General features: G+C 44.5%; 1 protein-coding gene across 2 annotated transcripts; it reads left to right on the forward strand.

Annotated features, from left to right (window-relative positions):
* Positions 1-1391: 1391 nt before the first annotated feature.
* Positions 1392-23666, forward strand: CGRRF1 (cell growth regulator with ring finger domain 1). 2 transcript variants are annotated; one of them, XM_075029497.1, is made up of 7 exons: positions 1392-1552; positions 6382-6521; positions 7785-7962; positions 8157-8304; positions 11549-11656; positions 19047-19129; positions 23519-23666. In XM_075029497.1, the coding sequence occupies exons 1-6, from the start codon at positions 1449-1451 to the stop codon at positions 19125-19127; spliced, it is 759 nt and encodes a 252-aa protein (XP_074885598.1). In that variant the 5' UTR covers positions 1392-1448; the 3' UTR covers positions 19128-19129; positions 23519-23666. The 2 variants fall into 2 exon arrangements, with proteins under 2 accessions (XP_074885598.1, XP_074885597.1); XM_075029496.1 differs by lacking the exons at positions 19047-19129; positions 23519-23666 and adding an exon at positions 13033-14431.
* Positions 23667-25508: the final 1842 nt, after the last annotated feature.

A 25508-nucleotide genomic window follows, 5' to 3' on the forward strand; every position in this document is an offset into this window, starting at 1 on the left:
GCGCGTCCCACGTGCCGCGGCGCCGCAGGGGAGGGAGGGAGGGAAAGGGGCGCGGGCGCGTGGCGCGGCGCCACGTGATGCCCCGGCCTCGCACCCCACCGTGCTCCTCCCCGTTGCTATGGCGCCGCGGCCCCGCCCTCCCGCGTAGTCATGGCAACGGGGCGGGGCCGTGTGCAACGGGCGGGAAGGTGTTTCCTCACGTACGGTCTGTCAGCTGTGGGGGCGGCCGGGCCGCCGCCGGGGACGCGGGAGAAACGGGCTCGGAATCGGGGAATTCCGCTTCTTAGCGGTTAGCGTGCCTTAAGGATGGCAATATTTAAACCTTGATCCGCAGAGAATCCTCCCTGTGCTAAGGCCGGGCCGGGATGTCAGCCCATGGGCAGGGTCAGGAGCAGGCCCTGGGGAGGGTGACCAAGGTTAGACGAGGCCATTAAGGCCTGTTAGTAACTTCACATCCTTTACTAAAACGATGGAGAATACACACAGAAAAATGGCTGTTAAATAAGCCTCAGCTGGAGTGTCTGCCTGAAAATTCAAGAATGAGACAAAAATCAGTAAGTTCTGCCACTCGTGGTACTTCTTGTTTATATGAGTTGAGTGTAATTCTGGAAGTAAACCAGGATTTGGAGCTCACAAATCACAAATATGAGCTGCAAGCACGAGGCAGACACTTTTCTTCCATAATAGGCTGTTGGTGGAGGGATGTCTTGGTGCTGGAGGAAATATCTGGCCTTTTTTGTTCTGCTGGAAATTTAAGCTGCTGTAACAGAAAAGAAAATGCCTTCTCGGCAGTCTCATAACAGCGAGAATTAAAAATACTGCTTTGCTCGCTCAAAGAGAACGAAAATACAAAGACTTTATGTCTCGGATATGACCTCTTGTGAATCACATTAATGACTTGAATGCTGGATCTATGTGGTAAAATTGCAGATTTTCAGCAAGAGCATCAGTAAACACCATGGAAGTGCAGGATTGCAGAGCAGCTGTTGAAGTGTCACTTAATCTCCCTACACTCTTAAAAACAGATATTTCCTCGTGCGGTATTCTGTAGGTAGGTTGTTTATGCATTTCAGCATGCAAAACATATTTGCGTAGTGCTCTGTTTAGAAGTAGAGGGAGGAACTTGGCAGCATCCCATCTTTAGTCGAGGTCACTTTTCCAAGCGCCAGGATTGCCACAGTTAAGGCACGGAGGTGTTTGAAGGCAGGTTGTGCCGGATGGGATGGGCACATACGCGGTTTTTATTAATTAAATGCTTCGTGGAAATCCAGGCAGCTGGGGAACCTGCCGGCCGTCACTAGGCAGCGTAGCCCCGCCCACGGCCCCGCCCACGGCCCCGCCCACCTCCGGGCAAGCTGAGGGCAACGGCTTCGCTCCGCTGCTGCGCATGCGCCCGGCTGCAGGAACCGGCGGGGTCTACGGTGAGGCGGGCGGCTCGGCTCGGCCCCATGGCCGCCGTCTTCCTCGTCACGCTTTACGAGTACTCGCCGCTCTTCTACATCACCGTGGTGTTCGTCTGCTTCCTCGTCACCAGCGGCCTGGTGCTAGGCTGGTGAGTGCGGTGGTGGGGCCGGCGCCGGCTGTGGGGGCAGCCAACACCGTCTCTGTGGGGCCGGCTCGGGCCGTGGAGTCCGATCTGGGGTGATGGGCCTTGGCTGCGGAGGGCTGGCGGTGTAATGAGGTGGTACGGCGTAGGAGGGGGGTAATGGGAGCTGGCGCTTCTTGGGGAATGAGCTGTGGGGCTGTGGGGTGGCCCTGAGGTGGGACAGCGTCGGGGCTGGCGGTGGTTGGAGAAGTGGGGTTGTGTTGAAGAAAGGAGGATGAGGAGGGCTTGCGCTGACCATAGGGGAAGAGGGGCTGCTCTAGCAAGAGAAGGTGAGGATGAAAGCTGTGGAGAAAATGGGATGGCTGGGAGAGGACCTGACCCTGAGTAAGGGGGTGGGAGTCAGGGAGGGCTGCTCCAAGGGGAAAGTTTGGCACTGTTGGAGATGGACATCTCAAATCTTGATAGTAAATAAAATGGGCAGATATTGAGTAAAGTGCCCGGTGTTAGGCTGGGTAGCAGCTAAATTTGCCAGGCTTCAAGGCAGAGTTGTTACTGAGGTGTGAAACTATGCAGGACCACTGACAGAGTACCAGTCTCTTCCACTGCTGAAGCTCGGAGAAGGGAGTGTTTCAGGTGAACCGAACAGGGTGCTGGGACTGGGATGGGGAGGAGCCTTAAACAACTGATCTGCTAAAGTGTCTAGAGGGGTGATGAGTGGAAGACCTTCTCCTACTTGTGTTTGAGAGGTTTCAGCAAAGATGTCACTGTTGCCTTTTTCAGATATGGGTCCTTGAATAACTGTTCATAGTGCTGTTCTATCAGTTTTCCTGCCGACTCAGGAGTGTCTGTAAATGTAAATACTGATACTTGCCAAGTGGAGAGCATTGATTAGCAATCAAAATATTTTAAGTAGGAGTTGCATTTTCTCCCATTGGCTTAACATTAATATCTGTAGTGCTGTTCTTCAGTGTTTTCCACCCTTTGTCTCTCTTTGAATTACAGATGTTTTAGCTGTAGCTGTTTCTTCTCTTGGCAGCTTATAAATACTCTGATTGACTTTTCCTTTAGTGCAAAGTCTTTCCCTTGTTTACGTCACTTTGTTAGCTGCCACTGGCTCAAACATATGCCATCTATTGCTTTCCGTGTGAATGAAGCAGATCTTTTGATCTTTTAGATGGGCTTTGTGGGAAGTTTTTGTTCTTGTTTTGCATTGCCTCCCCTAGTGCTGGGTAAGTGGTAGTGAAGGCAAGACTGGTCTTTGTTATCTTTTTGTTGGATGAAACTCCACCTCATTATTTACTTGGAGAGAGAGGTAGTAGAAATCCTTTTCATCATTCTCTCTGTGCCACTGCATACTGACGGTATTATATTGCCTTCCACTTTTCTCCACTTTTTCCTTTTTTGCTTCATCAGTTCTTTAAAAATATCATCTTTACAAAAAAATTATACTGAATCATGATTCAAAAAAGTCTCCTGCAGGTATATCCCAAACCAGTGATCCTTTATCAATTTAATCATTATTTATCTACTTATAATAAATGCTTTGCAATCGTCTGCAGTTAAACATCTGAAATAGGTGTGCCAGAAGGTCCTCTTATCTATACACGTGTCCATTGATGCTTTTGGGGCTAGAGGGTGTGCAGAGGACTGTCCAGATGCATTTTTATTTCAGGATCAGAGATTCTAGGTGCATCTGCACTAGATACTATTGCAGTTTATGTAAATGTGTACAAACTGTCTTCAAACTAGTTTGTTAAGGAACTATTAGTCAAGTAGAAGCAGTAGCCAGGAGCTCAGCACATACAAGTATGTGAGTATGTGGCCAGCTGCTCAGAGATATTTGCTGCTACCTTTGAACTCTGCTGTGCCGTGGCCGTATGACCAAGAGCCTCCAAGCAACTTCAATGTGTCTGCATCTGCAGTTACAGTTTAAGCGCACTTGAACTTACTCGTGAAAACAACTTGATCCTTTATTTGCTACACAGAGTACTATAAATGCATATGGTGTCATAAGTACATAATACTTGATATATTGCTGTAATGACATTTTGTTTCCCCCATCATTTTCGGCATCAGTTCTCAGCTTCTTTTATGGATGTGTTCATGATGGTGTCAGTCAGCCTGAAAAACACCAACTGCTTGGGAATGTTAATGTTTTCATTTGCAAAATCATGCACTGATTTGATGAGCATCTGTTTTGATGGCCAGCCCTGGATACCTGTGGCTCTGCTCAGAGAGTCTAAGTAGGTTACTGCACAGGTAGCTTTCTAGAGCCAGTCCATTAGATGCTCTGGGCCTAGGAATGAAGTGGAATTCAGATGAGGTGAATACAGTCCTGTACGTCACCTTTTTAGCTGGAGATGAATGCTTGTATTTGGAGGAGCTGTAGGCTCAGCAGCTGTTCGAAGTCCGGGCTGCTCTTTGAAGAAATTAACTCATGAACAAAAACGTTGGAAACTCCTGCCTTTTCTAAACTATTATTGTTCTGAAGAAATTAGTTTTCCCCTATACCAGCTCTAGGCTGATAGACTGTTAAATCATAAAATAAAAACTATCTTTATTCATCCTTCATACACTGAATACTACCTAAAAATTTACAGAAACACTGTACCTTATTGTTGAACAGAAAGGCCTTTCTGCCTTCAGCTGCTGCTAAAACTGTACTAGAGGCTTTTTTCTATGGCTGCTTTTCATGGTGATTATCCTGTTGCTTTCGACCAGGAAAGAAAGTTTCCAAAGAACATGGGTTTTGCTTCGGAATCAGCCAGATGGTATAAAACAGGAGGCATTTTTATGTGCGTCTGGAGAGATTAGCTCCATTGAGTTTTGGATATTGAGTAAGTGAAACAGCTGCTGCACCTGGTTTCTTTGTGAGTAAGATGTTTAACTGGTGTACTTCATTAAAGCCTCAGTGAAGTCAGCATGGCTGTGTTTACTTGCATTGGACAGAGATTTGATCCTCTATGCGCACAAACTAAGTATGGCTGAGCACCTGATGTTATATCATCGAAGAAAGGCAAATGTTTCCATCAAAGTCTGGCAAACCAAAGGAATTTATCAAAGATGGAGTAACGAGTATAGAGTATTTTCCGTCAGCTCGATCTCTTTCCTCTTTGGTGTATCTGTGACACTCAGGCACGCAAGACATTAAATGGTAAAGGCAAATATTTGTTAGACTGCCAGGAACAGGTTGTTGCTGTTGAGAATGGCTTTGAGAATTTTTTTTCCTGAAGTAGTTTCCTCAACTTGAAAATCACTTTTGACTGATGTTTTTCCCTGTTAGTCTTACAAAAGGCACCACTCCAACATGAATCAATAGAAAGGAGCCCAATGTCAGTAAAAGCTCTGCTTTTCTTCTCCATTTGACACACAGGAGTTGGAAAAGATTTTAAAACCAGGAAAAAGTAGCAGTTAAGCTACAAAATTGTCTGTTTGGCTCAGAGCTGTATTGTACATGAAATTGCTTTAGCAATTTTCAAACTGTTTACATTGAAGTTGGTAGTGCCCTTTTCAGCTTGAGTTATTGATATGAGACCCATCTTACTGTAACAGCTGCTATTTCAGTATACTAAATGGAAACAATTGATGCAGAGAAGAGCCGATGCTTTGTGCCATTCAGAGTTTTCTAGCACCCAATATGCTGATGACTGCATAAATGAAAATTCAAAGCCATTAAACAGGCCATCAGGTCAACAGTACAGGTGGCAGCGACAAAAGCACAAATTCAGGAAAGTACAGCCTGACCTTATTAATAACTGTTTTCTAAAATGCATTAACAAAAGACTCTCAGAGCCTCTCCCTGTTGCCTTACTAATGGGACAGGACTGAATTAATGCAGTTAAAATCTCTTCAGTCTCCGAAGTAGTCTTCCGATTGCATATCTGGGACAGTTTCTCTAATCAGATTTTGGTTATTGAAAGTTATTGCTATCACCTTAAAAAGAGAATTATTTTTAGCCGAGAGTAAAAGGAAGTCTGTTGTGGAACTTCTTTTGTAGATCCTGATCTTCTGTAATCATTCTTTTAAAACCCCCAGGCAATATGAAAATCTTGGAGTTTTTGATTGATGTCAGAAATAATATGAAAATATTCTTCCTTGCTTTCTTTGATTTTTATTTTGATTCATAGGGTGTTTAAACTTTTAAACCTTTGTTTCTTTATCCTTTTAGGGTCAGAATATCACTTGGGCTAGCGTGCTAGTTTGAGCTTTGAAGGGGTCTTAGAGTCTCAGCTTTGATTCAGAGTCTTGACTATTTTGCACTTGGTTTCTGGCTCAAAGCAGAGGCTTTACAGCCTCTGGTTCAATATCAGCATATTGTTGTAATTGAGGTTTACATGGGAAATCAGGATCTTAGTCTCCCATAAAAACATCTTGCTGGCTGTAGTTACAGCTAGAAATATCTTGGGGCTGAATGATTTACTCCAAGGTCTTCTTTTTGAGCACCCAGTCCATTCAGGCTGTTCCATCTTTGCAAGCAGTGACTTTTTTTGGTCCTGTGATGGGATGTGTAGAATGTCAACTGGAAGAAAGCTCTGGCTAACCGTTTGCCACTAGAGGGCATTGACCATTCTGGTTAATTTTAGTCTCTTTCTGGAAACGCAGGAGTAACATACTCCCCCTTTATAGGTTTTCTGTATCGCTGCAAAGACTCCTACCTTCTGCCACAAAAAGCTGGAGTCAGATTGGCAGGCTGTATTATGCATGCATCCTAGCAGATATTCTGCAAAGCCAAGCTAGCTCTATTTGTTGTGCTGCTTGCTATTTAGAGCTGAAGAAAAATTCAAATGTGTCAACACTAACACTTAACCCACTTGTTCTTGTTTCATGTCTCATAGGTTTGGGTTGGGTGTTCCTGTTATTCTGAGAAACTCAGAAGAAACAGAATCCAGCACAAGAGTTTTGAAAAAGCGGATGAGACAAGTGAAGAATCCTTTTGGGTTAGAAATCCCTCATCCTGCTACAGCCTCAGTAACAAGTCAGTGGATTTCTGATGTGCTTGATTTTTGTCAGTTTGGGTTCCTGATCTTAGTACTATGTTTTCTTGCTCTCACCCTTTTCCTTTACCAAAATTCCTCAGAAACATGCTTCCTCCCATCATTACAACAGAAATAATTTTACACATTTATAAATGTGGTGCTTTTAAAAGTGAAATGTTTAGATATTTAAGTACAGTTTAATTCTTATTAATGAAATGCTTCCTGCTATAACAGATTTTTAAGTAACAAAAACATTTGCAGATTACCAACTACTGTGGGCGTTTTTGTAAACTTTACAGAATTGTTGAATTCTATAGAATTCATTATAAAATATATGCCGCCCACTTAAATCTAAGTCCAGATCTCCAGACGTGTTTGGAAGCGCACTACTTTTAATAAATAAATAAATATCTCCCTCTCTCTCTATCTCTGCTTCAGTGGAAACTGAATTTAAATATCTATTTGGATCAGAGTTCAAGTAGGTCCTAACATCCTTGAAATCACCCACATAGGAAATGAAATTCATGCCCTTCTGCATCACTGGGGAGTAGTAAGCAAGGCTGAGCATCTTCCGCCAACACAGATGTGGAGCCTTGCTATGAATGAGAAAAGGGCTGCAGCAGTTTTACCCCTCCCTCAACTTATAAAAAAACCAAAAACCCAACAAATCCAACAATTTAGTCTTCAGGTAACTTGGATTTTTCAGGAGGTTTGAGCACTTGAATTTGGTGGGACTTTTCAAGAGTTCTGCTCTTGTTTGTGCAGTAAGTGTTCAGAAGTTAATGGGTTGGGTACTTGATTTTTAGAAAAGAAATGGAGCGCATAGATCCTCTTTTTATCCTCCCTCTGCATGATCAAGAGGGCTTTATTCTTTGAGCCCACAGAGAGTGTTGTAGGCCAGTGATCCAATTAATACCCTTATCTAAGGAGGGAATGGACTTTGGGCTAGGGGTTGTGCTCTTGGGTCTGCCAGTGAGTGTGTAAAATGTTACCAGAAGTTAAAATGTACCCTTCATAAAAGGCACATGCTACTTTTGTCAGCTTAATCAGCCATTTTATCTCCTCTCACCCACTTCTTCGTCTCCACTGACTTTCATAAGCACCAAACCTAGTCTGAATTCTTAGAAGATCAGATTATAATGATAAAAATCTGGGACACTGAAGTTGTTTTCTGCTTGTTGCCCTTTAAGAACCTACACTTAGCAGTTCCAGAATTCCTGCACGTGGGTTTGTTAATGAAATCCTTATCTTCTTTCTTTAAGAGGGTATAATACTGACACCTGATTGTCTGGAAGACTGCATTCTTACATGCTACTGGGGCTGCAGTGTTCAAAAACTCCATGAAGCGTTGCAGAAACATGTCTACTGCTTCAGAATAAAGACTCCTCAGGCATTAGAGGATGCTCTGTATAGCGAATACCTCTATCGACAACAGTACTTGTATCCTTTTTTTAAAATTGTTTTGACAAAATATGCTAATTTATTGGCACAGGGAATGTTGAGACTTGTGCACACTTGGCAGTTCTTGGCACAATATATTTATTCATAAATATGATGACAAACATTCTTTATGCAAATGTCACATTTGTCTACAATTGCAGGGACACTGACTGTTTTCCTTGACACATACAAAGCATTAAAAAAAATGACAAGGAAGAAAAATATTGTCAGTTACCTGAAGATGCTCAAGTTGTCGATTTTGGCCCAGTGCCTAGATCTCGCTATCCATTGATAGCATTGTTGACATTAGCTGATGAAGAAGACAGAGAAATATATGATATTGTAAGTAATATAAGAATATATTTTAGGGTCACTGTATTTAAGGCCTGAATGTTTCAAGAGACAGGCATGAATAAACAGCTTCCTCTCCCTGTCTCCTAGAATTTGGTCCCTAACTTTGTCACTGATGACTCCAAGGGAACATGGCAGAAGAGTAAGGATAATTGCTATATAAAATTATGTATGGCATTCAAAGGATGCTTATGATTTTCACAAAGCTCATATCTGCAAAGGTCTCTGTGGTAAGCCCTGTGGTCAGATGAACTAGGGTTGTGGTAGGTTAGTAAGCTATTACTCTGATTTCTCTGGTCACATAAACCTGTGGTGGAGCTCTTGGCGCTGATACAGTCTTTTGGATTGCTGTTGGCAAGGTAGCGGGATTTTTTTCTTTTTTTAGTGTTTGGCACAGATATTTGAGCTGATTGCTGACTTGACTGTTAGGAACATAGAAATTACCTTTCTCCAACAGGCTGGAGTCTATGTAATGCCATACATTATGTCTCACAGTAGCCAGCTTCAGGTCATTTACAGGAAGGTGTAAAGGTCTTGCAGTAGACTGATATGAGATACTCAGGTCCCCAGAAAGGTCTCCTCCTAATCTCTTACAGTTAAAGCAGCTTCATCTGTGTCACATACAGTTCAGTATCCTTTCTAAACTCTAAATTGACTGATTCTTTTTGGAATGATTTGGGACACACTTTTATCTCCCATCTATTCATTTGGTCAATAATCTGATAGCACTAACTACTTGAACAATAATACAAATGAACTCAGAAGCAAATTGCCTAAATCCACTGAACACTTTTTCATACATTCATTTGGAAAGCTTGTGATCATACCAGTGCTTAAGAAATCTGTCCCTTTCCAAGTGATGCCTGTCCTTGGCTTCTTGTCACTTGACCTTAGGACTGCCTTCCTCCCTCCTGTCCCCACTCGAGATTCCCCCCCCAGCAGTTTCCCAGATTAGTACATCTGATATGTTTAGAGTTCAGATTAGTTTAATATAAAGAGACTGTAGAAGTCATACTTGAATGTGTTTGACATTAGCACGGACATGAATTTGTAACACCTCTCTCTTATTCCTTAACATAGAAGAAAGGGATGGAAGGAGAGTGGGGGAGATATTTTTCCTCTAGTTTTGGAGAAAAAGAACACAACCGTTAACATGGTCAAAGGAGTTACTCCACCTGAACTCCTTGCCAGACAAATGTCAGAATTGCATCTGTTTTTGTTGAAAAAACTTGTAAAATATAAAGATAGCATGGAAAGGGATCTTTACCACTGTGGCCAGTATGGTGTTGCTGTGTTATTCTCACATTAGTGCATCAAGCTCCATCTTGAATTACTTTTTTTGAGTGTGTGCCCATCACTATGGATGATGTTCCAGTATCTCTTTTCTGGGGGGTCTAATTTTCATCCTAACTGTATTTGTGGCTGGATCATACCTATTTGGTTTTGTGCCGCAATTTTCCCCCAGCTCCAGAAAATTAGCATGACCGTATATAAGAGTTACAGAAATTATTTGAAAACTGGCAGGGCTAAAGTGGAAGAACACTTTGATCTCAGGCCTGTGTATAAAACAGAAGATTGAGAAGTAATTCGATTATGGTGTACAAGTATTTACAAAGAGAGAAAATACCTTGTGCTCGAGGGGAAGGGATTCTATAATCAAACAGCATAGCATTTCTACTAGATCATAGTACCACTGTATATGTTTCGATACTGCAGGACAGCATAACAGAGACGACAGTAGCTTGAAGATTGAGATGCTTACATTAGGAGCTGATCCCACTCACAGTTAAAAAGTTGCCTAGGTGTCTGAAGAAAGTATGAATTGAGGACACGTGTCATCCCTGAGAAAGCACTTATGTTATGGTGGGATGACATAATACAAATACAGTGAGAACAGTTAGCTTTAAAACTCTTATTATCAAAACACAAAATCTGACATTTTAATTGAGATTAAATGGCTTTCAGGTTCCGAAACAAAGCTAATAGTGGTGTGGGTTTTGGTTTGTTTGTTGGTTCTTTTTTGTTTGGTTGGGTTGTTTGGGGTTTTTTTTGAGGCATTGTGATTTAGAAAAAAAGACCTTATTGCCACAGAATAGTAAATTCAGTTAGTATAAGTACATGTACATAGGTGCATATATATTCAAACTCTGCATGTAATTAGCCATATATGGATTTTGAAGTGCAAGTCTGGTTTGCCTTCAAAATTTTTTTTTATACAAAACAGCTTTCTTCTATATTTCATTTCTCTTTTGGCAGCTTCTGGGAACTACAATAATATTGAATTTCACTTTCTTTTTTTCCTGCTTTTTAGAAGCTATTACGTAATTTGGGCAGGGTGAGGGGTATTAGGCACAGCATGCAAGCTTAGAGTACTTTTATTTTCAGAAAAATGACTCTAAAGTCAGCCCATGGGGTCCTTTCATAATCCTTTCCAGTGAAATTTGTCTTTTGCCTACTCAGTTTACAAGCCAATCAGCAACACTTCTAAATGCTTTTTGGAGTCTAAAAACTGCAGTCTGTGTGTTTGTGAGGGAAGTGGGAGAAAGAAGAGAAGACTTTGCCTTTCACGTGTTCCCCTGTAATTCTGCACTCAGACTTCAGCTGGCAGGGTCATTTCTTGTGTTGAAGAGAGCCTGAGACGTGGCTGCAGATGTTGTACGGGACTCAAGTGCATGCGCTCGCTTGGGACTCCATAGCTGCACAAAACTCCTTGCAGTTTGTCAGCTTCTCTCCCATCTAGGAGGAGCTCATCATGAGTTGGTGGCATGGAAGGAGGAGTGTAGGAGCTGCTACTTCTGGTTGAAATCATCATGCAGGTAGCTGCTCTGAGGCACATCTGTGACTGTGTAAGCAAGCCCTACCTCAGCTGCATAAGCACTTAACCTTCAGGAGGACTGCATGTGTTTAGGTGCCATTTTGGTTTGGAGCCTAATTCCATTAGGCGAGAGCAGTCTGAGCAGGTCTGCGCTGTAAAGTGGCCATAGAAGGGCTCCATGGAGAACCAGGGCAGAAGGCTGAAGTGCCACAAAGCGTTACCTTGTGCCACGTCCTGTTTTTACTTTGCCCAGCTTATTTTTTTGATCTGTGCTTGAAGTCAACATTGTTGAAGTCCCCACTGTCTAAGGAAATAAGCAGGTCAGAGGTTGTAACAAAGTATGCAATCTTTCACGCAAACTGTTCTATATGAATCATATAACAAAAAGGAAAGTTATTAAACATAGCTTTTTTTGGGTAGGTTTCAATGGTGGCTGTAATTCACATACCTGATGAGAGCTACAGACTTTCCTGCAGGATACTGTATCAGTATCTACTTCTAGCTCAAGGTCAATACCATGATCTGAAGGTAAGCCGCGTACTGAGTCTTGTTTCATTTAGGTGACAGTGTTTAGTTTGTGTAGGCTTTCAGGAGCCTAAATTAGTCTAAGACTTTTATTATCATGCAAAGAACTGGATAATAGTTAAAATTATTTTATCAGTTAAGTAGTTCCAGCGAAAATTATTGTACAGAAATATTTTACATGAAAATATTCAACATTTCCTGGGGAAATTACTTGATTCTAGTCTAGAGGCCTAGGTCCTGTCCGCTTATTAAAGCAGTAGTAAGACATTAATTAGCTGTCAAATGCTTCCGCTCTGCAGAACATTTGTTACCTCCTTGCTAGTCTCTCAAGCCAGCACTTTCTCCTATACTGCCCTTCAGTTGGGAAAGCCTCAGAAGATACTTTTTTTTTTTTTTTGGTTCTTTTTATTCCAATACATGCACAAAGGTTAGGAATCTGCCTAGCACATACCATTGTAAGTTAAAACAATGTTCTCATTATTCCATTACAGTTCCCGTTATCTTTGCATGTTGTGGGACCATCTTTGTCCTGTGTCTGTCAGGCAGTTGGTGATGTGATTCTGTGCAATTCACTTTTATATTACTGTGATAATAAAAATAACATATGGTATTGATAAGCTAGAAATTGGGCCAAATTAATTCAATTGCCTCAATTAGCATTCATTCAGAAATAGATTTGTCCAAAGAAATGTTTGTCCTGACCATTTTTTGCTGACATAGTTGAGCCAGGTAAACTTCCCTGTTGATCCCCTTAAGCTTTCTTTTCATGTATGGTTGCCATTGTAAAAACACTGCTTAAACTGAACAGAAATAACTGTGCAGCTGCATTTTGTCTAGTTGTATAGTGTGCTCTCTATGGGCATCTTTGGCTGCATGGTAGTTTACTGGCTATATTGAGAGATCATGCCCAGAAGAATTTGTGCTTCACATAAAATAAGACAAAAAGGAGTAGGGGATTGTACTATGAGCAAGAGTGGAATGGGTTGAGTGAAGTAGATCTGACAGCTTGGTGGATATATTTTTGGTAGGAATGGATAGAAGCATCCCCCTAGGCATAGAGAATGATATACCAGAAACAGAAACCTGAGCTGCTCAAAACCTGGGCAGTTCTGTTAAAGTTCATGCGTGTACATTGATTTGATTCAGCTAAAATTTGATGACTTATCCTTAATATTTTCCCAGTGTTTTATGTAATTTTATGCTTCTGAAATACCTTTAACTGAAGGCCAGGCAACTGTCAGGACTCACGCGAAGAGTCTGGCACTGTTTGACCCAGTGGAAACCAGTGAATCTGACCCAGTGGAATTTGCATTGCATGTGTGTGTTCAGGTATGCAGGGGAGTTTGACTTCTAAATGTTTGTGTGTATGTGTATTTTAGCAACTCTTCATGTCTGCAAATAGTACTGCACCGTCTTCAAGCGATACGCCCCCTGGTGAGAGAAACACTGACAGAAGCTTGCTAGAAAAGGCTGGACTGGCTGAAGATGAACCAGAATTGCATGAAGAAAACAGTAAAGACTGTGTTGTTTGCCAAAATGGCACAGTGAACTGGGTACTCCTACCCTGCAGGCACGCGTGCTTGTGTGATGGCTGCATTAAGTATTTTCAGCAGTGTCCAATGTGTAGGCAGTTTGTTCAAGAATCTTTTCCACTTTGCAGTAAAAAGGAGCAAGATGAAGATGAATCAACACGTATCTTGCAAGATGTTCTTCCTGGAAGAGTTTTTTAATGGGGAAAAAAATAGAACTACTGGGTTGTATGCACCAAGATTAAATGTAGAAAACAGACTGTTTATGGGAGGATATGTAGCATTAACTTGTATGGTTTTGCTTTTTATTGTTAGGTAATTTTCAGCTTCCTTGTTTTTCTTCGCTCCATATGCTCACAGGAACACTACGCTTATCCATGCAATGTGGACAGGAGAAGTGCGTAGGATATCTTTGACGGACATGATTTTATTTATAACTTCTTACTAGTGTTTTGTGGAGTACTAGTGGAGGCTATTTTGATTACTAAATTTAGTATATCTACTAAAAAAAGAATAAAACTTGCAAGTGAAGTTGCACACAGCTCACTCTATATTTATTGTATTTAAAATACTAGAGCAATTTTTAACTCAGTATGATTTAGAAACACAGCACTTTACAGAATGTATCAAATGAAGGAAAGTAAATATTCTTCATTGTTAAACCCATGTATATTTATTTTGTAGATGAAGGCTGGACTGTGGCAGGAGCTGGGAGTTGAAGGTGTGATTCAGGACACTGTTTCTGGCTGTTTTGAAAGATGTGTGTGTGTGTGTGTGTGTCTGTGTCTGTGTGTGTGTGTGTGTGTGTGTGTGTGTGTGTGTGTGAGGGGCCTTAGCCAAAGCCCGTTGGAATGAGTGGAAAGATTTTTTTTCTTGATTATTGTTGGCTTGAACTAAACATTGCTGACACCTTCAGGCCTGAGCCTCTGCTATGTCATCTTGAGACAAGGACTTTCAATCTTGTTAGCAATGGCTGTAAGAGCTCGTTCTTCATGCAAATGTTAGTTAATTACTCCGTAGAGTGGTTACTTGGGCAGTTTTGTGGTGCTATTCTTATACGAGTAGCCTGCTTTGGGCAATTTCCAACTCTTTTTACTTGTGTTGTCAGCTTGGATGCAAGTTAACCATTTACCTTTTATCAATAGTCCCAGGGAATTTACTTATAAAGAAAGAAGCTAAAGAATAGCAGAAAATTATTTCTTTTTCCCTCCAATGGTGTATTGTCAAAAGCAATAAAAATGGCTGTTGAGAAGAGAAAGTGTCGTTTTGCTTCTTGAGAGAGAGACGAATTCTCCTAAAGACAGGCGGGCTGGGTTTCACATCTGCTCTTGTAAGACAAAAATATGAATGCTCGTTAGAACCTGTAGAAAATGCGGAGTAGCTGCTTTCTGTCCTCCCTCTTGTTCCCTTGCAGCTTTGTGCCACATCCAATTCCAGGACAGCTGCTCGGTCTTGGGGAGAGAAAGCCATGCTCCAAGCTATTCGGCTGCACTCTCCTGCAGCTCCTTTAACAGTGCTGCTGGTACAAGGTACACACAAGGTGCTGCACACCTCTGAACCAGGGAAGGAAGCTTCCCCTACTCATAGTTATTCTACCTTCGTCTTTCCATCATTCAGGCTTTTTTGTTTTGCCATGACCCTGCTTCCAAACCCCTGGCTGTTGCCTCTGAGGAAAAGATTGAGGTGGTGGTGGTGGAAAGAGTAATGCTTAGCTGTAAAGACAGATGGAGGTTGGAATCGATGCATGTAGCCACAGATTTCCAGCCAGTGATCAGTCGACTATTTGTAAGACAATTTATCTGGTCTATGTAAAGTGACCTTCCTTGCCAGGGACAACTCAGGAATAAACTGCTCGCCAAATCAGCCTTTTGTTTGCATTATATATCAAACAGGAATTAAACACCTAGGTGTTTGTGGGGCCCGATCAGTGCTTCCAGAGAACTTTGGAAGACAGATGGTTCTGTGTGGAAATCATCATGGCAAAGAATGGTGTATATGCTGCAATTCAGGAGGCTGAGAACAGCAAGAGGAGAGCAGAGAAGAATGTAATAGCAGAAGGAATGAGTGCTGGTGGCAGCGAGGCCATACCTTGGATAAGAACACAACATGGATATGGAGCAGCAATAGTGTGATGCAACTCAAGCAGACCCAGAGCTGCCTGTATTAAGAGAGAGTTTAAAGACTGTAAATGTCATATGGTGTCTTCACCACTCAGGATGAATCACAGAGGTGTGATGAAGACTTGTCCTCTGCATCGCTATAGGCAGTCCTCACCGGATCACTTGGACGCATGTGTCTTGGTGCTAGAGAATGTGAACGTGCAAGAATGAACATGAAAGAATGAGTGGGTGAAATCAGTCTTAAAAATCACCTTCCCTTTCTACGTGGTCTGGCACTGAGTTTTGCTCGCTTGGTTGCAGCATACCTGCTGCTGGAGGTAGTTGCTGACTTTAGCCTCCCTATCTGTGTCACTAGCCTTGTTCTGCCATTAAAGGGGAGCAGCTAACGTGATAATGGTGGAAATAATTACTCTGCAGACTTCCCTTCATATCCATGTGTCACTGTTGTGAAATGGAGAGCTGGTGTAAATTGTTCTAGGCCTCTGCGGGTGCTCAGAAAAAATTAATATAAAGACCCAAGAGCCTGAGCCATGACAACAGCTGTTTCCATATGAACAGCTTATACTACCAGCATGCGGCATAGTGGCTGTACAGCTTGTTGTTCCAGAGGAGCAGGCTAAAGCTGCGCCAGTTCTAACCTGGAGCTGGGCACTGCTTGATAGTTAGCAGGGACTTGGTTTGTCCACATAGATGATCAAAGAGGTGTTGTTTACTGCTTGACCACAGTAGTCCCCAACATTAAATCAATTAATTAAAATTTCCCAACAAGACAGCATGATCCAAGCTTGTGGCCTTGTTTAATCTCAAAGTGAAATGGTATTCAAGTAAACCCCACAGAGAATTGCCTGGTCTGTCTCATCCTTCAACCAGTCGATGCTGGTATTAAATAATAATGGCAAACAGGATGTAGCTGTGCTGAACTGCCAGGCCATGTATTTACCATTAAGTCTGTCCCAGCTTTTCATTTGTTTCATGTTCTTTTAATAGCATTTTCCAGAGATGCTTAGTTGCTTTATCAGATCTAACAAGCTTCCTTGCTGGCCCAAATCAAAGACCTGACTGAGAGTTATAAAAAGTACAGTAGCTGGCTTATTGTGTTTGCCCTTCTTCTAAGAAGCCATCTCAAAATATAGATCAGGTGAGAAGTAAAAGGAGCAGCTCTAAAGCTGCCTTGTGCGTCCCCTGGTTGTCTTAAAACAGGGATTCAAGGCGCTAAGAGAGAAATAAAACCTTCCCGTGACCCACAAAAATACCATATATTGACAGAGGCTGTTCTGCTCTGTCACCCTGTTGTAATAGAGGCAATATAACATTCCTCTTCCACTCATTATAGGTGATGTTTATGGATTTGGTGACATCAAGGAACATATGCAGACTTCTGGCAATAAGACTTGCTTCTTTTCAGCAATGTTGGGGTATTACAAATTTGTAATGATTTTGGCTGCAGGGGACAGGTGGGAAGTACCTCACTGCTTCGTTCATCAACTGTAATCAGAGCTGAGGCTTTGAAATGAGTTGATCAAACTAAGTGGTGTTACTTAGGGATGACCCAAGGTGCCTTTCCAAACGCCAGTGGACTATGACGTGGACATCTTCCTTCTGTAGAGAAAGTTGCTCTGTTAGGATCTTCCTTCCTCCCTACCTGCCTCCTCCAAGTAGAGGGCAAATAGCATGAGGGAGTCAATTTGGGTCAATTCATCTTAAAATGGTCTTCCCATTCCCATGGGGAATTTGGAATTCCCATAAGGCACTTTAAGAACTGGCTAATGCCCTGACCCCGACTCCTTGTGGGCTAAAATGGTGCTGCATTCTGCTACAGACCCTATAAAGTCTCACCACCACCACCAAGGATGACCATTGACCATCAGAGCGCCGAGGCTGTCTGCTGAGCTCCCGGTAGCCAACACTGCCAACCCAGCAGACGATGGGTCTGAGCAGATGAGAACCCACGTATGTGTTTTGTTCAGCTTTAAACAAGCTTCGGTGTGAATCTGATTAAAAGGATTCATTTACTTGCTAACACCAAACTTTAATACGGTAAAAAGCAGCCAGGAATCAGGGTCTGAGTTCCACCGGTAGTTTGTGCGTTGCTCAGTCCCCCCGTGCCCCAGTGAAGCTCTGCAAGGTCTGCCAGGTGAAGGAGGTCTGGGGCTGATGTGTGTAACTGGGAAGTCTGCAGTAACTGGCCACCGGTCACCATTTGCTCAGTAGTCCTGATATCCAGAATAAACAAGGACTGGCCTCTGTCACTGCAGCAGATGTGCAGCCCCTGCAAAAGCTGTCCCTGGCGTCCTGTATGTTTATAGCTAATGTAATTAATGCCAGGAATAGCTGAATTTTATCTGATACAGCAGAAGTCCCGCCTCTGAACTAAGCCATTAGAAAGGCTTGGTATTGTCTTGCTGGAGGATGCTGGGCAGGAAGGGCAAAGAGAAAACCAGGATTAGGGTTATATTTCTGGATAACTTTAGTATTACTACCGTTTTAACGTTGCTTTGACGGCATACAGTGGCCTCGTAATGCAAATGCATACCCGAGCGCAGCTCTCGGGCCACAACCAAGCATTGGAGGGTCCCAAAAACACAGCCAGACCCCGCTCCCTGCCTTGCCACTGCCCTCCGAAGCAGTGCTAGCCACGATCCCCTGGGACATCTGCCCAGCTAGGGACCACAGAGGGGCTCAGAACATCTCTGCTGAGCAACGCGGAGTCGCTCAGGCAGCTCTACATGTTGTTTCTGTATTGCTTTTCCTCCCTTGTGTCTGTGAGCGATGTGGGTAGAGAGATAGAAGCTTGTAGTGCAGCAATGGTTGTACCTGTAAAAAGGGGCTTCTACTGCTTTGGTTCCATAAATCTGTAGGAATGTGCAACACCTACATAAAGGCACCTTTGTCTGGATGCTGCTGCATCTGACCTAGGAGAGTTCCTGCTTTAATTATGCCATCTCATAATAGGAATGATTTAAAACAGTAAAAATGCTATATGTAAACATAGCCTTAAGACTAGATGAAGTCTTCAATGGAGTCTGATGTCTGAAGGGAGGAGTCTCTCTGTTTCTCTGACAGTATTTTGAAAAGCAATGATATTATAAATTCATGCTGAGGTTACTGAGCCTTCACCAGGGTTCAGAAAAACCCCCAAAACTCCTTTTACTCCTCCTCCCTACACATGTACTCCTCAGCCATAGAAAAGGCAATACTGTGATGTTTGTCACAGTCGTGACATGAGGAGTCACTGCATTTCCATTCTTTAGAAAACACCTGTACTACCTGTGCAGCGTCCAGGTGCTCCTGAGGGCCGAGTGAATCCCAGAATTACTTCTATGGGACCAGCAAGAAATTATCTGGACAATTAGTTGCTACCGGCGTTTTGTATCCTCAGTCTGCAGCATCCTTTTATCAGCATAAGATTTGTACCTAGAAAGCTTTTCTAGTTTTTAGATGCCTCCTCCAGCTTTTTGTCTTCATCAAATGAGGGGTTTTGGCGGTTCCTAATATTTTTTAGTCTCCCATTGCATAGCCACTTCACATCTAATATTTCTTGGCAGATTTTTCAATAGTAGCTGTAGTCAGGGGACTTGTGAGAAGCCTAATGCATCACTTATCTCTCTCATAGTGCTATTTATTTCAGTGTCTATCAGCTCCTTGTGAGCAATATTTTAACAAACAGGCTAGAGGGAGGATTGCTAACTTGTGAATTATTTTGATAGTTGTTCCTCTTCCTCTTTTTTTCTTTTAACTCTGCAGATGCTATTGAGTTTGGAGGCAGAAAGACCCCAGCGATCTACCAGGGGTCATCATGCATCAATCTCCTGCCACCAGAATTGACCGTGAGATACAGATGTTCTGCTGCTTCTTAGCTGGTCAAATGCAACACAGACACCATGCTCTAACCTATTTGATTTTGGTCTCCAGCTCCTGAAGGTCCTCAATTTCAAGGATTTCTTCCCCTGTAGGGAAAGAGCCGAGACTGCAAGCTCAAAATGCACCAGCATGCAGGAAGCCTGGGGTGGGATACTGCTGGCAGCGAGGCTGAGGGTAATTACGGCAAGTGGGGAGCCCCGAGGGAGTCAGGCACCGCGTTTTCTCATGTGGCTGCTCCGCTTGCCAAGGTTAGCGGACTCCTTTCTACGGCGGCACGTTTCATTGATCAAAGTAAGAACAGGGCAGCGATTTATGGCATATGACAGCTTGAAAAGCAATGCTTTTCACCAGATGCTGCCATAGACGGAGACAAGATTGACAACCCAGCTGTTGTCTTTCTTTTGAAAGCCGGCTTCTTCCTAGGTGGTCGGTACCAAACCCTGGCTGGAGCGGCTGCAGCATTATCCAAACCCTCCTCCGCTGGGACAGCTTGAATGACACAAGAAGTTGCCTTTACATTTTGCTATAGGACCAAAAGAAAGATGTTTGCCAAGAGCTGGTGGATTCACATTTAAGAATGGCTATAGCTTTTCCAGTCTTTCAATCTTTAAGTATCTTCCCAGAGACACGAAACTGTGTAAATAAGTCTGCCAGCTCCAGTTTCCCCTTTCAGCACCAACTTCTTAGTGAAAAAGTCTCCATCAGTCCAAAGCTCTATCATTAACAAACCATTTGCTTTTCTCCTGTCCTGAAAAAGGTATTTGATAATATATAGGACTCTTGACCCTATGACATATTTTGATGGAGTCATTTATATCCGTCATTTTAGCATCCTATACCTTGGTGTTAGATCTACTCGCAGTAACCCATTAGATGCTTATTTCACTGCACCTGATGGACTCAGAAATTTCTAGGCTTTGCAGAGTTGTACCCTCAGCAGTCCTTTGCCACTCCTTTTGCTGGGCTTTATTTTGCTGGGTTTGACAGGCAGGTTGGCAATGTGCAGGTTTCTCTGCAATTCATCCTGCTTCCAATGACTGCAGCCAGGTGAGACCTCGGCAATGCAGGGCTCCACTATCCCCCTCTGGATACATCTGCTGTAGCTAACTGGAATAGGTGGACCTCTATTAGGCCACATTTTCAATAGTGTCCTTAAATGTTCCTGGTTGCTGCACATTAAGTGTTCATTCTCCAAAGATTCCCATAAAAACCTGGTCCTCCAGCACAGCCAATATTTCCCATGTAGTCCGAAGGCTACTGAAAGAGGTGGTGGGGGGAGAGAGGTGGCTGGATGCTGGTGAAGTTGGGGGCAATCACAGAAAACGTGGTGGCTTGTAAAGCTTTGCCCTGGAGCCAGCAACAAGTTTTAACCACAGCCATCTACACTGGAACATAATGCATGATCTCGTATTTAAACTATGTGGGCAAGGCAAAGCCAAAGATGTATCCACTGGGTTTTGATCAAGAGCCTTGTTTCTCCAAATGAGCTCATTAAAGCACAAGAGTAGGAATGATTTTCAGTCTTTTATATGTCTCTTACTTGGAACAACATAATCCTTTGTAGCAGGATTTGGAGATGCACCTTGGTCCGGCTGAGTGACCCTACCTGCACAAATCTGATCTAAGAAGGTGTTTTTATCCCCTTTTTGCATCTGCTCATTTCCATGAGAATCTTCTCCTTTTCTTTTTTTCTTTTCCCACCTCTTGCAGAGAAACTTGTTGATACCTACGAAGACAGGAGTGGCGGTTTTGGGGCATTTTGGCAGAGCCGCCAGGGTTCCCCGCTCCCTTTGCCAGGCTCCTTGGGGAAGGGGTGACCCCCGCTGTGCTCTGCTGGGTGGTGGCTAGAGACCAGCTGGGATATACAGAGCAACATTTACAATTTTACATATTTATTTATTCCCTGTTTTCAAGGAAACATCTAAAAACATCTGAGCAGCAATTTAAGCACCTGGCAGAGCGTTGTACAACCCGCCTGGTTTGTCAGGGAGCTGGGGCTGGTATTACCCAGTTTGCTGTTAGCCCTTCGTAGATGTGCCAGCCGTCATTTATGGAGCTCTCCTGAGGACTCTTGAGAAGCAACATCCACACCAGGGTGAGCAGGCAGCGTCCTGGGCAAGCGAGTGGTCTAAGATGTGGTGGGATGGAAAGAGACGCGAGGACGGTGTGCAGGGTACGGCTGAGACTGGATCCCCTCGCCAAAACCCATCCTACCTCCTAAGCACGTGGTGCCTCTCTGCCCATGTTTCCATGTCTTATCCCCTTCTTGTTACTTCTTGCAATGGCTTCAGAGGACTCGGGTAAAATGCAGAATACCTCTAAGAGGCCTCAGCAGCTCATCTCTATTTATATCTGTTGTAGCTGCGCGCACACACGCTTCTTATGTCTGTGCAGCCCTAGAGGTTACGTACACAGGTTTTGTGGAAAGCTGCATGTTTGGAGCCAGGAGCAGGAGGATCAACATGGGCTGTTTCCCCCCGTGTTTGCCTTTCATGCTTGGATCCCCTGCCATTTTATCAGGTGAGAACATGAAGGTTTTCCTCCACCCCAGCATCCTGGCTACATCTAAAACCTCACCCAGCCTGGCAACTCTTCCAGTCTCCTTTAAGGAAATTCTCCTTAAATTACCATCATTTCATCAGCACCAGGCATGCTTTGTTATTAATAATTAAGTAGGAAAACTGTCTTAGTACCAGCGCTGCTGACACGTCTTGAGTTGGAACCAGGCTTCCAAAGAGAATTGCTTGAAAGGGGTAGTTAGGGAAGCAATTTCCTCGATGGTGCGTGCTAATGCACATCTCCAAGCCTGTCTTGGAGCTGCCGGAGCCGGGGAGTCGAGCAGCTCCGTTGAATGGTGCCTCCTCAGGGATCAGTGTCTTGTTTCATCAGGGCCATCTGCTTGCAACACAGCCTCAGTCAGCTCCAAGTCCTACAACAAGCTGCTTTCATTGCTGGCTGGAAATGGTTTGAAAAATCCGAGTGTTGTAGGTAAACATGACGTGAGGCTATGGGATATAGCCATCCAGGGAGTTATCTCGCCGGCAGGCATTTACGGGGTGTTAGCGTGCATGAAGAGGGGCCCGGAGCCGCTCAGGCATCTCGCTGCAGACCCATCGGAGGTGTGAGCTGGAGCTGTGCTCCACGCTTGTGCCGACGGCCGGTCGGAGGGGGTGGGATGGGACATCTCTTGTGTGCCGCGCAAACCAGCGTGCCTAAAAACCAGGCTGCCCCGAAGGCCCGGCGGAGCTCCAGTCAGGCTTTGCCCTCAACACACACAGAGGCCTCAGTTTTGCAAAGGCAAGTTCTGCAAATAGTCACTTGCTATTGATGGGACGATAAGGTTTTGCAATGCAAAAGCCTGCATTTATATTCAAGGGGCTATTTGAAACTGGAAGAGCCCAATGAAACTTACTGCCTGCTGGGTTAAATAAATCCTTTGCATCCTCTTCTTCCTCAGCTCCTCTTCGTCACCGATTCTGTGCGCATCACTGGGGGTGAGAGCAGCCCGTGATACATTTGTCAGGGGCACTTTTTTGAGAACCATTAGTTAAGCTGATTTATTTTGTTGCCTCCGTGTCCCTGGGGTCCCTGCGAGCCGAGTCATCGAGTGCCCAGGGCAGAGCTGACATTGCTGGAGAGGCAGATGTCAGTGCACGGCGGTGTTTCCAGAGACAAAACAGGGTCTTCTCAAAGCGACCCCCTTGACGACAACTGAACAAATATAACGTGAGCGGCGCTTCCCATGCTAACCAGTATTTACCAGCGCTTTCACTAGCACCCAGATGCTGCCACTTCTTCTCTTTGCCCTCCAGCTGTAGACCGATCCCCTCAGAGGGTTGAACGCGATCTGAGCTAGTGCGTGCTGCTTTCACGAGCATTTAGGCTGCAACACCTAATTTACCACTAACGGGGCTTAAGGAGCAGCGGTTGTACATCCAGACTGAGAGCTGATCCGCGTGGTGGGGTCATGCATTAAGGCTGGAAGACGAGCATTTCACACCCTGCCCCAAAACGATGCCAGCAAAATGTGGTGTACGTAGAGCCGGATTAGGTGTTCCAGGGCCAGGATCATCCTTTCTTCTATTTTCTTCAGTGCAAGAGAGATCTGTGTCCTCTTCCCCCAGCCTTAAGCAGGTATGTGTAGGACAGACCTAGGAAGATCGCTGCTTTTTTCACAGTGAATTCAGACCCGAGGTCATCCCCAAACCCCAGACTGGGCACAGGAGCATGAGTATAAATACAAATTTTTGACGGCTGCCCCATCCAGTTTGGAAATATAGACCCATGAAGGTTTTATTATGTACTTTTTATTTTTACTTTTATTATATTTCTTTTTTTGTGTTTGTTTTTGGCAGGGCTTCTTTGTAGGAATTGTACAGCTCCATTTCACCACCCAAGGTAAGGAAAACGCTAGCGTCCCACTGGCCAATTCCCACACTTTGTTCAGGCACGAATGGAAGAGATGTTGGAGATGTTGTGTTCAGTTATCTCAGCCTGCCTACCGTGATATTTTCACTTGGGCTTAACGAGCTAGGAAATCTGGGCCACTGTGTGCTGGTGGATGTACTCATCCTTCCTTCAGCTAAACATGTTATCGGATGGCTTCCACGGAGATGAGCAACTGCTTCCTTTGAACTTACGAACCATCAAGATCCGCTAATTTGCCTAGACCACCTGCTTGGCTAATATTACCACAGGCCTCTTGTTTTCTCTCTGAAGTGGTAAACAGAAACGCAGAAGGTGCCTCAGTGTTGCTGTACCGAGCCACCCCGGCATGCCGGCAGCGGAGATTGGCCGGACCATGCTGTCAGTTCTGCCCCGGCCAAATAACGACAGCACGGACAATGCAAATCCCCGCTAACAGCCTCTGCTTTTTGCCCTGGGACTTGCAGCCCTGCAGAAATCCTCCGGCTGGATCCGCGAAGGTCCCAAGGTCCCATATTTTTTCATATAAAACAGAATTATCCTGCTTCTCCGCTCGCTCTGCCTTGTGTTTGCGCAGAGCTGGCTGGGGTGCCTCTGCTCCCCGGACACGGTGTCTGCACATTGGATGCTCCATCCACGGGGAAGAGAGTTGACCGCTGAGGTGTTAATGAGTCCCCCCCACCCCAGCCAATTAGCCCCGGTAAAGGAGATTTGCTTCCAGCCAGCCTGGGGAGCCTTCTATCGCACTGATCTGCACAGGCACCCGCCTCACAACGTAGCTAGTGATGCCGCAGGGTATTTCTTCCACGGGCCGCAGATATATTTTTTAATTGCCATAGAAACCTCCAAACATCGCAGCATATGCTCTTATGTCAGGATTCACTGCTCCGCACCTGCTTCCTGGGGACACTATGGGGAATAGGTGCTTGTAATCTCCTGAGTGGTGGCAGATGACTATTTTGGGGTTTATTATCCGGCACGTTCTTGATGTCCCCTGGAGCACGGGACGGACTCTGTGGCTTCGGTCCTTTCATTCTCAGCCATCGATGACTTGCTGCGTGTGGGGGGGACACCATCTCTCGCCGATCTGCCCGGCCTCGCAGAGGGCTGCATTTGATGTTTCAGCCCTAAATATTCCTCCGATCGCTGCTCTTACCGCTTTAGATGTGCAAAATGCAAATCCCGAGAGGCGTTGCTGGCAAAGCAAGCTTGGCAACCCTTAAATTAGCAACGTGCAAGCGCGCGGCGTTCTGCTGGGAGCTCCTCGTGCCGTTAACACCGACGTTTTAACGAGCCTCGCTCCCCGTTCCCGTGCAAGACGTGCACACCGGCGCGGCAGACGGTGTATCCTCGCAGCTCCACGGGATGTCCCTCAGCATTCCGGGATGGTGGAAGGACGGTCGGCACTGAGGTGAGGGGAAAGGGGCTTTTTGACCATTTATTAGGACGGAGCCGGAGGATGAGACAGATGGCTGGGGTTTGTTGGCAGGGAACTCCACTCCTGTTTGTTTAATTAGTCACCAGACATACTGAAAGCTAAAGCATGTTCCATGCAAACTCGGAAGCGGGGTGAGATGGACCATTTGCGCTTGACGTACAGGAGCAACTTGGTGATCCTCATCTCGCGGTCCTGCTGCGGGATCGATGCTCCTGCATGTGGGATCGGGCATTCCCGGTGGCTTCAGGCAACCTTTATCTCCCTGCTAGTTTTTTTTTTCCCCACAAAAGGGATGGATTCAGCCATGTGCACGGCTTTTTAAGCCGAAGGGGGCACAAACCTGGAGTTTTCCTTCCTCCAGCACCCACCAGAGCGGATGCACCAGTGGAGGGGTTCAGCTCCTGGTTTTCCCATCACGTCTCCCTCCCTCGCCATCTCCCGACACCAGAGCACGTCTCTTACCTCTGAGCTTCCCTGTCCAC

This window comes from Buteo buteo, chromosome 6, assembly GCF_964188355.1.
Source record: "Buteo buteo chromosome 6, bButBut1.hap1.1, whole genome shotgun sequence".
NCBI classification, from domain to species: Eukaryota; Metazoa; Chordata; class Aves; order Accipitriformes; family Accipitridae; genus Buteo; species Buteo buteo.

Excerpts from the sequence above, each read along its gene's own strand:
- CGRRF1 (XM_075029496.1), top strand. The coding sequence starts at position 1,449 with ATGGCCGCCGTCTTCCTCGTCACGCTTTACGAGTACTCGCCGCTCTTC. Across the intron at positions 7,963-8,156 it reads CTCTATCGACAACAGTACTT|CATTAAAAAAAATGACAAGG; the intron begins GTATCCTTTTTT and ends ACACATACAAAG. Across the intron at positions 8,305-11,548 it reads ACAGAGAAATATATGATATT|GTTTCAATGGTGGCTGTAAT; the intron begins GTAAGTAATATA and ends TTTTTTGGGTAG.